General features: G+C 51.4%; 1 protein-coding gene across 5 annotated transcripts in view; it reads right to left on the reverse strand.

Annotated features, from left to right (window-relative positions):
* Positions 1-1,555: 1,555 nt before the first annotated feature.
* The window catches only part of opa1 (OPA1 mitochondrial dynamin like GTPase), a 64,988-nt gene continuing 53,656 nt past the window's right edge, over positions 1,556-12,887 (reverse strand). For 4 of the 5 annotated variants that reach the window (XM_062977550.1, XM_062977548.1, XM_062977549.1 and 1 more), the window contains 2 exons: positions 4,114-4,194; positions 1,556-3,132 (listed from right to left, as the gene is read on the reverse strand). In XM_062977550.1, coding sequence (XP_062833620.1) covers positions 4,127-4,194 — 68 coding nt within the window. In that variant the 3' untranslated portion in view covers positions 1,556-3,132; positions 4,114-4,126. The remainder of the gene's footprint in view (positions 3,133-4,113; positions 4,195-12,887) is intronic. The other variant, XM_062977547.1, reaches the window with a different exon arrangement.

The raw sequence follows: 12,887 nt of genomic DNA on the forward strand, positions 1-12,887 counted from the left end.
CTCCAAGAACCTTTTCTATCTACAATGGATTTCTTTTTGCCACAATAAATGATTTTGAACCTATAATCGAGACTCTGCAATCCTTTCCCATCCTAAGGAAGGAAGGCCTCTCCCTGCTCACCACACGTAAGTTTCTGCCGTTTATGAAACGTGGTTCTGCCACTCTGCTGTATTTCTGAGGAATCACCCCAAGAGAGGGTTATTATTGAGTCTAACCACTCAATAGATTCCCAACAAAATGCCACGGTGCAAACGGACCCTTTTAATCTCCCAAAGTGAGTCCACGAAGGCCTTCCTGCCTCATTTCCGCCGAAAAGAGGACTGTCTTCCATGACCAAAGGCACAACTGAGAAGCCCTTCAGCCCCGCATCCGTCCAGGCCACGCCACATTCTCATTGCAGAACATTCAGAAATGCACAGGAAGGACACGCACCGCCCAGGTTTCTCCATGCTGCAGGGCTACAACTCCTATTTATGGCTCCCTCCCATTTGGGTCAATGCGATGCCCCCCCCCCCATGTCTATCCTCCTCCGCTTCCTTCCATCAAGACCCCCCCCCCAAAAAAAACCCATTTGGAGACCGAGCTGCCACTCCAGGGAGGGATTGATGGGCGAACGTCTGGTTAATGCACTATCATTCCTTTGTTCTAACCAATCATCCCATAATTAGGGTAATTTTGTTTTAATACAGTTTCAGGCAAAGTGCTGCCAGCCCGCCTCTCCGCCATGCGCCGATTCCAGCTAATTAAACGGGAACGCCAATCACCCTGGCACTTAGCGAGGTGCGGCATCGACACCCAGCGCGGCTGCGCACTTTCCCAAAAGGGATCCGTCTTCGTTAATTAGGCAGGTGAAGGATTCGCATTTTGAGAAAGGAATGAACGCAGAAGCCCCTCTTAGCGCTGAAAAGGAAGCCCAAGGGGAAAGGCCAGAGATGGTCCCCAAAGGGGTCCAAGGCCTGAAGCCACGGATGGAGGACTTCCTCAGTCTTCAGCACACTGTTTTTATGGCATCGTAAATTAGTTAAATTAGTAAATTAGTTAAATTAGCCTCCCTGCATAAAGCGGTACCAAAATTTTCTACTCAACAGGTGCAACTGTCTTTCAGGCTGCATAGGTCAACAGCGAGCTAGGCTATTAATGGTCGGGAGCTCAATCCGACCCGGGCTGGCTTCGAACTCATGACCTCTCAGTCAGTAGTGATTTACTGCAGCTGGCTACAGCAGAGGCTGGATGGCCATCTGTCAGGAAGATTTTGATAGTGCTTTTTTTGCCTGGCAGAAGGGGGCTGGACTGGATAGCCTTTGGGGTCCCTTCCAACTCTACGATCTTATGATTCTATCGCCCTGCTCCTCCATGAACCTGCTCGTGTCCATGAGGCTCAGTGGACATCTGTTGGGAGTGCTTAGATTGTTGTGTTGTGTCTTCCTGCCCGGCTAAAAGGGCTTGGACTGGATGGCCTTTGGGGTCTCTTTCAGGTCTAGGATTCTCTGGCTCTACGTCACCCCAACGCACAGGCAAGCGCACGCTCACACACACGCAACATGAGCCACCAAGTGTTCAAAACCTATTTATTGAACGTTTCCTCCACTGACATCTGCATTCAATAAATAATAAACTCCCACAGGATACATCATGCGGATTCTCAGATCGGCGGCCGAGGCTGGCGGCCCCAAAGTGCTCCAGGCGCCGGGCGTGTGGCAGTCACGGAAGGCCTCCCCTCCTCTCGGGGCACGAAGTGTGTGGGCAGAGCGGCCACACAGGCAAGCGTGGGCTCGCGGGCAAGACTCCTTCCATCACGTTTCAGCTCATTCCAGTCCAGGAGACGCCAAGGAGGTAGAAGCTATTTGCTTTCTTGCAAACACACCTTGGGAGGCTCCACTTGCGCCGCCTTCCACATCATGCCCACCGATGACTGAAGGGTGGAGGGGCAGTCGGTCAGTCTGCTTTTCTGGCCGGGAACTGGAAGAAGAAGTGGCCTCGTCCTGCGTCTCTTCCTCCATCAGCAGCCACCTTGTCCCACCAAAGCAATGGCCACCGTAGACCAAGGAGCTCAAGCCTTCTGCCGGACACTTGGGAGCCAACGCAGGGAGAAGTGAAGCATCTTAATCCAGGAAACAGGGAAGGAGGGGTTTGGGCAGAGACGGGTGGGAGAGGGCGGGGGTCCAGGGCCGGGGTGGTCATCACGGGCACTTGGGGAGGGGAGAGGGCCAACGCTCCCCGTGACAAGCTCTTGGCCTCAAAGACCAGGGGAGGAAGCCACGGGGGCAAGGAAGAGACTATGGGCAAATGACCCGCGTTTTGGGGGCCTGAAGTGCTTCCAGCAGGGTGGGGGTCTCTCACAATGGCGCCCCTCCATGACACCCAAAGGGGTGAAGACGTGGCTGGTTCAAGGGAGGAACAGGGGAGCAGACACTAAATAACATGGACAGGGTTTAGCAAAGGTGAGGCTCTGCTGAGGAGGAAGAAGAGGAGAAGAAACCCAGCTGTGGGAAGGTCCCAGCACAGATCGGGACCCTCCAGGCCGCTGCTTCTTCAGCCCGGGCGTCACAAGGGATGGAAAGTGAAATGCGTTCGACGGGAGCCCCAGACAAACACTGCAGGCACACCTTCAGCGCACAGCGGCCACAAAGCCGGGAACCAGCAGGAATCTTTCTCCAGCGACAACCAGGTCCATCGACGATTCTCCAAGACGTTGTTTCTCAACAGATACTTAAAGCACATGTTTGCCCCTTGGGAGCACACAAGCACACGGCTCTGCACACTCAAACAAGGATGACTTGGTGGCGTCACCAACATATATGTACAAAGACTCTTTTTTATTTCATGCCCCCTCCCCCGGTGTTTTTTTCCTTCTTTTTACACAGCGGAGCCCAGCCAAGTTGGGCCGAAACCGCCTGAGGAGGAGCCTGGGCCTCGCTGGCGGAAAGCGCCCGTCCGTCCTCTCGGGAATGGAAAGGCAGCCACTCATCCCTCCCGGGGAAGGGGCCGGGGAGGGCCTTTCTTGCAGGTGGGACACTGCGGTTGTGACATTTGTGGGAGGGGGACAGAAATGGGGGTGGGGGGAGGAGGGGGGGCAGAAGGAGAGCTCCTCTTGCTCAGGCAGGGGCCGCGTCCTCGCCGAAAATGTCCTACTGAAAGATAAGACAAAAACAGATATGGATTATTGTTATTATTATGTTTATTTGCACCCCGCTTTTTCTCCCCGCAGAGACTCAAAGAGGCTTGAGTCAGATCCCTGTGGGGCAGGCCTGCTGTTTCTTAGATCTACGGAACTCTTTCCCCCTTTTCACAAATGAATGCCTTTATTGCAAGGCTTCTTGAACTTTTTCAACTAGTGAGCCTACTTCCCCCCCCCCCCCCCCACAAAAAAAAGAGAAATGTTCAAGTGACCCCAGGGATAGAAGTCCCATGGTAGACAAGGGTGTAGAAAACCCCCTATAAAATGGTTTGCTTTTTGGAAACATATACACACATAAGAATATGTGTGTGTGCTGGGCTTTAGCACAGCAGGTTAAACCATCCGCTGCAGTAAAGGTTGACAGTTCGCAGCTCAGGTCGGGGAGAGCTCTTGGCCTTCAGCCCAACTTCTGCCTATCTAGCGGTTCAAAAGCAAAATGTGAGTAGATAAATAGGGACCGCTTAAAAGCGGGGAGGTATTTTAAGGCACCCATAAGGAAATGCCAGGAAAACCAAAGGAGGAAGTTTATAAACAAAACTCTTTGACAGGGAGATGGAGCAATAGCAGCCCCCCATCCCCCATGGCTGGAACAAGGCACAAGCCTCCAAGATGCCGAAGATGGGAAACGCCTATATAGGTACCTCTATGTACAATGGTCTGTCTGGTCCGTGTATAAGCGGCATGGACTGTTTTCCGCATATGTATGTTCTGTGCTCTGCCCTGAGAAGGGAGGAATATCAATAATGTAAATAAATATCCCAAAAGCAAACCGTTTTATAAGAGCTTTTACTCCCCCCTTGTGCCCCATGGGACTTGGCCTACGGCACAAATGGGGCAGGCCTGGCGCCAGTGCCAAGGGGCCCGTCCCCCTCCAAGCCGAGGGTCCCAGGCCTGGACAGGAAGGTCGCGGCTCTCGCTGCCAAAGGGGCCCTACCTGCGCCCGCCGCCTACTTCTCCTCTTGATGGAGGGCTTCAATGAAGGCTTCAAGTTTCTCCTGGATCTCCCGGACTTTTTCTGGAAAGAGAAAGACGCTGCCGTCAGAACAGCGGAGCTCCATCCAGGGAGGAGGGAGGGAGGCAGGCGAACCTCGGAGCCGGACAGGGAGAGGAAAGGGACGTCAAAGGCTGCAAAACACATGGCCAGGGAGTCATTGTCTTCACTCTGGAAGGGAAAGGAGTTTTCTAGACCTGGATTTCTTGATCTTCCAGCACAACACTGGAAGCCCACCACAGAGCCACATGGAGGACCTGGGCATCCCGAGAGAGAAGACTTATAATCACATCCATGGTTATATAATACTATTTAAACAGAGCAGAATAATAATAATAATAATAATAATAATAATAATAATAATAATAATAATAATAATAAGTTTATTTGTATCCCGCCACCATCTCCCCCGAGGGGATTCAGGGAGGCTCACAGAAATATCAAATACAAAACAATAACAATATACAATACATCAATAAGCAATAACATGCACCAATTGTAATATTTGCACATTAACCAAAAGAATAATCACAAGTAAACATCAACAGCCCCTGAGCATGGGGTTCATAGAATAGTTTTAGTAGTTGAGTGTTTAGTATGTATTTATCATTTTAGGTATGCTTTAGGTATGTATGTTTTAGATTTAATTTTGTTTCAGTGTGACATGTATTATGGAAAAAAACTACACCTATAGTTATGCACCTGTAAGTCAAGACGCACATGTTAATATAGGTATATGCTAGGTTACAGTGTCTGCTTTTGATTTAGTTGTGTACTACGCTGTAGTGACTAGTTGATTAGCCACTAGGTTTCGGCGATATGTATAACAGAAATCTGCTGTTTTGGTCTTGTTTCTCCTCTTTTACATTATTTCTGAATGCAAAGTAGCATAAATATGGTTCTTCTCTGCAGAGCGAGAGACGGGAGGCCGACCGGCACCTGCGGAACAGGGTCCTCCGTGCGGCACAAAGCCCTTCCTCCCATCTTGGCCACAATGAAAGACCCCCGAGGGGGTGGCCGCCCCCCCCCCTCCTCCTCCTCTGCATTGAATGCTTCCTCCCTGTTTACCCAAAAGATGATCTGCTCCCTGTCTCGATTCATTCCGGTCATGAATATTCCCATAATCCCCCTCCCTCCCTCCCTCCCTCCCTCCCTCCGCAATATCCATAAGCCCCGTCTGACAAGGGAAGCGAAAAGGCCCCACAAGAGAGAGCCATTCATGCGCGGGCGGCCCTTGATCCCACATGAAACGGCACCCCGGTCGGACACACACAGGCGCCTCCTCTCGGCATTAATCCCCTGATTACCACCACGAAGGGGGATCCCAGGCAGCTAATTGATCTGTAATTAGGGGTGAATACACTCCCGGGAGAGGAGCAAGACAAAGCCCTGGGAAGCAGGGCGCTCGGGGTGGCAGGCTGCCTCAAAAGGGGGAGAAGGCCGCATGAGGAAGGACAACATCTTCCCCCAAATCCTGATATTCCTCTCTTATTTGATGCCCACTTGGCTACTGTTGAACTCTAGCCTTGAGACACCCTTTCACCCAGCACCGCACCAGAGTTCAGTAGTACTCACAACAGCAGGTTATTAAGAAAAGCAGGTACAAAGAAAAGCACACAAAGGGGGAAAGGGGGCATTTCCCAAAAGAGCTATAAAATAACAGTAGTCCATACACAAAAGAGCAGTGGTCCAAAATGGCAAGGCACATGAAGTCAAGGAAGTCAAGATCACAGGCATAAATCCATAACATGGGAGCAGGAACTTTTTCCAAGGGAAAACTCTTTCAGGAACATACACAGGAAACTTGAATCATGAACTTGAGAGCTGAGACAGGAACTTGAACCTTTTGGCAACGTTGCCTGCTCTGAGAGACACCAAGTAAACATCACTTAATTTAAGCCCAAGCCCGACCAAGAAGCCATGAGATCATACCTCACATATCTGGGTTTTAAGAATTTCTCATGAAGTCTCTCTGAATGCCTAATTAATCTATTCTTCACTCCCTCTGTCTGGAGACCTAATCTGGTATCATGGGAAAACTCCCCATCAACTGAAGGCCGATTCCCAAGAGAAATGGACCTTTCACCAGTCTCTCTTGTTGCTAAGGAACGAACATTGGAATCCAAAACATCTTCTGTCTCATCTTCAACTGCCTGCATTTCTCTCTGATCAAAGTCCTGCAATTCACACACAGACTCCTCAGTTGGAAACCCATCATCCCCCTCGTCGTCTGAGAAATCCCCAGCCTCTTGCTGAGCCCCAACGGCTACTGACATCATAGGAAACTTTCCCAGAAACCAATGGATCCTTTTGGGACCAGGAGACCCTTCCGGACAAGCATGGGCAAAATCCTTCAGGTGTTTTGGATTTCAACTCCTACAATTCCCAGCAGCCTACCAGCTGTAAAGGAATTATGGGTTGAAGTCCAAAACACCTGGAGGGAGGGCTGAAGCTGGCCCAAGCCTGCCCTAGGATGATCATGGGAATCCCAGGGCCTTCAAGGGCCAGTGTAAAGGGGTCGGGGATGATGGAAGAGAAAGATGATGCCAATGGGGCCTCCTGCTGGAAAGGAAGGGGGTCAGCCCCACTGGCCTTAAGAGGAACCTTGGGGGCCGACAAGGAAGGAAGTCCCATAAGGCCTCTGCAGCTCCCAGTTGGGATCCACGGGGCTAAATGGACCACCAAGGCCTGGATCCCCCAAAGGGCAGCCTCCCTCTCACTGGGGCAAGGCCCGGGCTGGATCGTGGCCACATGCGCACAGCGGGGGGGGGGGGTACGCACTTCTCCATCATCACAGCCTCCCCTACATCCTGGTGGAGGGCTTAGAGACGAATAAAGTGACAATTTCAGCTGCCATTTTGGTTAATGTTTAGCCTGCCCACCCATCCATCTGAACCTCTGATCTGTCTATTTATCTGTCCATCCATCCATCTTCTCTCTCTTTATCTTTTCTATATCTGTCTCTCATCTCCCTCTCTCTCTGCATCATCTATCCATCCAATTTCTCTCTTTGCATCTCTATATGTCTCTCATCTCTCTCTCTGTGCATTCATCCATCCAATCTCTCTCTCTTTGCATCTCTCATCTGTCTACCTGCATCTTCCCACCTCTCTCTCTTCCTATCTATCTATCTATCTATCTATCTATCCATCCATCCATCGATCCATCCATCCACTACCCTCTGCCCCATCTACTCCACTCCGTGTGGAGTGTGGTGAAGGATCCTTCTTTGGAGGTTTTTAAGCAGTGCCTAGATGGCCATCTGTCACTTTGAGTGTGATTTTCCTGCTCCTTGGCAGAATGGGGTTGGAATGGATGGCCCACCAGGTCTCTTTCAACTCTAGGATTCTATGACCCAGGGTCAGGATCCAACTAGATGCTGCCTGAACTACGTGATCCATGTTTTGTTCAAAACAATTGACTGTGTGGTCAAAGCCTTTTGTGGCCAGAATCATTGTGAGTTTTTCCCGTTGTATGGCCATGTTCCAGTAGCATCAGGAGGGAATGCTACTGACCATACAGCCCGAAAGCCTCACAGCAACCCAATTCAATGTACAGTAATGCTTCTCATTTCCTTCTTGCGTGCATATCTCCCCGGATGAGGAGGAGGAGGAGGAGGAGGAGGAGGAGCAAGAGCCGATGAAGCCACCCAGGCAGCTTCCCAGTAAGAGGGAGATCCCATCGATCACTGGGGAGAACAGAGGCACAATGCAGCTGCTTTAGGGCTGCCAAACCAGATGGGGAGAGAAAGGCCCGGAGAAAACACAGGGGAGGATCCGCTTGTCTGCAGCGCGGTATTTGGGACGCAGCCGGGGGAGAAAAGGGGGTCAAGACGGAAGCGGATGGAAAAGGCCCTTTTCTTTGGGGGCTGACAAAGGCTGCGCCTGTTCCTCCTGCGTCCCGTCCCGCCCGCCCGTCAAATGGGCAGAAAGGTGGGCCTGTCAACAGGCGTCAAAGGGGTCTGGAGGGGATTCTTAAACAATTAGCTCATTAGCGCAACAAGGGCACCAGGGACAAAGGGCTGCCAAGGGGGGGGGGGGGGGGCCTTGGGGTGGGATTTATACAGGGCAGCAAGTCCGCCCCATGAATCTATCACCACAAAGGCCTCTCTGGAAAGGGGGAGACCTGGAAACGCTGAGCTGAGATGGATGCAGTGATGGTTTTATTGATGTTGATGTTTTATTGTTGAAATATTCGCTTCACTGTTTTACTGTTGTATATGTCGGGCTTTGTCCCCATGTAAGCCGCTCCGAGTCCCTCCGTGGAGATGGGGCGGGGTATAAAAATAAAGTTATTATTTTTATTATATTATTATGGTGACAAATGTATGGTAGGACACTTAGGCAGGAAAAATGAAGTGCACAGGCCTAAGATAGGAGAGAAGTGGCTTGGAAACAGTTCATGGGAAAGGGGTCTGGGAGTCTTGGTAGACAGACCACAAGTTGAACATAAGGCAAGAGTGTGATGTGGCAGCTAAAAAGGCCAATGTGATTCTAGGCGGCATCAACAGGAGTCTAGTGTCCAGATGGAGGGAAGCCAGGGTCCTAGTCTCTTCTGCTTCGGTTCTGGGCACTGCAGTTCAAGAATATGGACCAGCTGGAAGGTGTTTAAAGAAGGGCCACCAAGTGATCAGAGGTCTGGAAGCCATGGATGGATCCCTCTGAGGAGCAGTGTAAAGAGCTGATTATATTTAGGGAAAGATGGGGCATAAGAGGCGTGGTGAAATATCTGGAATCTTGTTTCCCGCTGCTCCAGGGATCAGGACACGAGAACGGATGTGGAAGGCACAAGGCTCAATGGGGAGAGGCCTTGGCTGGAAGAATGCGCAGAAACGCCCCCAAGAAGCGGCCCTGAGGTGGGGACAACCTTGAGGGAAGCCCGGGAAGCCCGCCTGCCGCTCCCTGGGTGGCCTAAGCCCCCTGGCCCGGCCCACCTGGCCATGCAAAGCCCTGGAATGCAAGTGCCCGGCTGATGGGAAGGGGAAACAAGGGGGGCTTTGTGTTCGGGACGCTGCCCGGACTCGCCTGCGACACGGCCCAGGTGCCGACAATGAACGGGACGGAGGCAAAGCCACACGCCTCTCTGAAGGCAGGCCCCCCTCCCTGCTTCCCAAGGGGATACAATTCAGGTGCTCCCCCCTCTCAAAGAGCACTGTCATGGAAAAGAGCAATCCCTATGATTTTTGTCCATGGGGAGAGTTTCCGTTCTCTTCTGCTGAGGCCCAGGCAGAACCAGAGGCCAAAGAGTTGTCATTTGGAAGGGGGGAGAAGGCATCTTTGAGAGGAAGACCGGAAAACCCAAAGTCCCTTTAAAAGAGGCAGCGCCACAAGGACGCTGCGGATGGGAGAGAGCTGTCCAGCAGGGGAACTCCCTGCCTCAGAGTCCGATGGAAGCCCCTTCCTTGGAGGATTTCAAACAGGCAGGACGGCCATCTGTTGGGAGGGCTTCGATTATGCATGGCAGAAGGGGGTTGGACTAGCCAGCCCATGTGGTCTCATCCAATTCTATGTTTCTATGGTACAGCTTCTGCCCAAAGCCCCTTTTGCTATCTGAGGCCATGCAACCCACCCCTCTTCTGGCATATAGAGAAACACAGTCCAAGCCCTCCTGGCAGACGACCTCCAGAGAGGGAGACTCCACCAGGCCCCTCGGCAGCAAGTGATTCCACCTTCAAAGGGCTCTACCGGCTGTTAGGGATTGTGAGAGCTAAAGTCCAAAACACCCGGAGGGCCCAAGTTGGCCCATGCCTGCTTTAGAGCAAGGCTTCCAGGGCCTGCTGGGGTCAGTAACATCCTTTCTTGGCTTTGAAAAGGGAAAACAACCCAAGATCTGGGCTGAAAGAGAGCAGGGCGTGTGGGGAGCATTTGCAAATCTCTCCAGACAAAGCCACAGGCCTGGCAACGGCTGCAAACACAGCAACAACGCCATGGGCGCCTGCAGTCGTTGTTCAGAGCTTGGCCTTGTAGGCGAAGGGAAGGGACGAAGGGACGCGGTCGCAATGCGGGAGGGCCAGGCGTCGGGGCCGGAGGGACGTGTCCCAACAGGCCCCAAGGAGAGAAAGGCGCCCGACAAAAGGCTCCAACCAACTGTCCTGGGATGTCAGCCAAGAGACACAGAGCTGGAGAAGACCCCCAAAGGTCACTCAGGCCAACCCCCTTTTGCCAAGACACAACCAAAGCGCCCCCAAGAGATGGCCATCCAGCCTCTGCTGAAAAGCCTTCGGAGCAGGAAGGAGACTCCTCCGGACTCCCAGGAAGAGGCAGGCTCACTCACTCCAAGGTTGAGCAGCTCATTCTGACGGGCATTTCTTCCTAATGTTCAGGTGGAACGTCTTCTCCTGCAGCTTGAATCCGAGACTCCGTTGTGTCTTAGTCTTTGGAGAAGCAGAAAGCAGGCTTGCCCCCTTCTCCTCAACGTGACGCCCTTTCCAGTATGGAAGCATGGTTCTCCCCTTCTCTCAGTCTTCTTTTCTCGATGCTCCTGAGTGAATCCGTATTCCAATCTCATTGCTCAGTATAAGGCCGTGGCTGAAAAGGAAATTCTGGTACTTTGAACCCATTACGTGGAGGTGGGAAAAGGAGGCGCTGGCAGGGTTTCCCAAGTCAAGCGAGGCAGCAAGAGGTCATTTATCTGAGCCCGACCCTTCGGGGTTTCCATTTCAGGTAAGAACGTGACAGCTATTCTGCGTGGCACTGGTAATGCTTTTTTGACCGAAAAGCTTTCTTTTGGTTCCAAGGATACAGCGTAGCACAGTGGATTAACCGCCAGCTACAGGGAAAAAAAATCTTGTCGACTGGAAGGTTAGCGGTTCAAGCCATGGGCGGGGTGAGCTCCCGCTGTCAGCCTAGCGTCTGCCTACCTTGCAGTTCGGAAACAGCAATTGTAAGTACATAAATAGGCACCACTTTTAGCGAAATGAAAAATATGCCAGCGGTCTGATCAGGAGGGAGTCTATGAATGATAACGCTTCTCGGCACGGAAGAATGGAGCGACAGCACTTCACCATGGCCGAGTCAAGCGCAGCCTCCAGATGCCGGAGATGGAAAAAGAGGGAAGCCTGCCTCTGTGCACGTACCGTCCGGTCTTTGTTCAAATGGATAACGGCATGGAATGTTGACCACACATTCACCTGTCATCCACTCTGAGTCCCCTCGGGGAGATAGAGCGGAATATACATAAAGTACTATATTATTGTTGTTGTTATTATTATTATTAAATGAGGTGGGATTCTTACTGGAGCCCCAGGCTTTATTGGGAGTGAAGGTTTTCCAGGGTCTACCCCCCAAACACCAAATGTACTTGGAAGATCACAGTAGGAGACCTGGCATCACAGCAACATGCTCCATTTCCGAAGCTGTTCCTCGGAGGGAGTCCACCTCCTCCATCTCTTCCTTGAAAAGCTTTTCCCAAAACTGGACACCGGGTTGTTATTATTCCGGGCGAGGAGGCCTGACCAACACAGAAGAGAAAGGACCAGGACTTCCCTTGATCTGGGCACTACATGCTTCTGGGCTGCTGCATCGCACTGTGGACCCGTGTTCCGCTTGTGGTCTCCTACGGCTCCTCGATCCCTTTCCCACGGACTGTTTCCTGGTTGGGTGTCCCCATCCTGTATCTGTCACAGCCTAAGTGTTGACTTGGAGGATGAAACAGAAGGCAGGCTTCTCAGAAATTCCAGGCAGAAGCGTGGAGTTGGAGAAAGGACTGGCGCTCCGCTCACCCCTTCCTGGCTCCACGGCTGGTGTGCCCCCCCCCCCGATCACGGACCCACTCGTTCCCTTCCCCGGCTGGTCACCAGTAAAGGCGGCATCTCAGGGCAGGATGGTCAGCGCCACTTGAGCCAAACACCTTCCTGAAATCTCCAAGTCCGTGTCTTTGGCCAGGGCCAGAGTGAAGGCAGAGCCCGGCGGGAGGAAGGCAGTGAAACCAACCCCGGGAGGAACACACACGTCCAGCTGGAAGCATTACAGACGAGCCGGGATATTTGGGCAAAGTATTCCAGCACGCAACATTCTTGTCTCCAGCTTTTTCAGATGTGTTTTGGGGCTGGAAAATATCATTCTTGATCCCGTTCCAACAACATTAAGGCTAAAGCTGGTTGCATTCCAAAGCCCAAACTGTATTTCTAACGAAATCACGTGTTCTGTTTTCATGCGTTCATAAAACATCTGACTTTCCACAGGACATAACACTTCAAGGGAGACCATCGCGGCTGGTTTGCTTTCTCAAGGGATTCTCTTCCAAACCGGTGTGTGTCTCAGGGCTTAACGGGGATCAAGCCCATTAATAATCACACTATGGAACAAAATATGAAAGTTTTTCTGTTCCTGGTTTGAAAGTGTTCTTTCCTGTTTCATTGTGCGGCCCTTCCCTTGAAAAGAGCTGTTCTAATCCAGAAACTTTGTTTTTGTGGCTGCCACAAACTACGTTGAATTCTTGGGACACTTGTCAGATATTCACTGAAAAACTAGAGCAAAATGTGCTCCAGAAGAATGTCCCTCTTGCAGAAACAACGTTTTTGCAGTTTAATAAACCTTTTCCTTGTTTCTATGAGATAGGCTTGTACTTTTGTGCTCTTGCCCCAAAGCCCTTTATAACCATACCATTGCACTTTAGTTTAAATAGCCCCTCCATGCTATCCCCCTCCACCAAATTGGTGGTCCATCTTATTTTATTGTATTGTTACTCATTTGATGCTTTAAATGAGTTTTTATGGA

This window comes from Anolis carolinensis, chromosome 3 (assembly GCF_035594765.1).
Source record: "Anolis carolinensis isolate JA03-04 chromosome 3, rAnoCar3.1.pri, whole genome shotgun sequence".
NCBI lineage: Eukaryota > Metazoa > Chordata > Lepidosauria > Squamata > Dactyloidae > Anolis > Anolis carolinensis.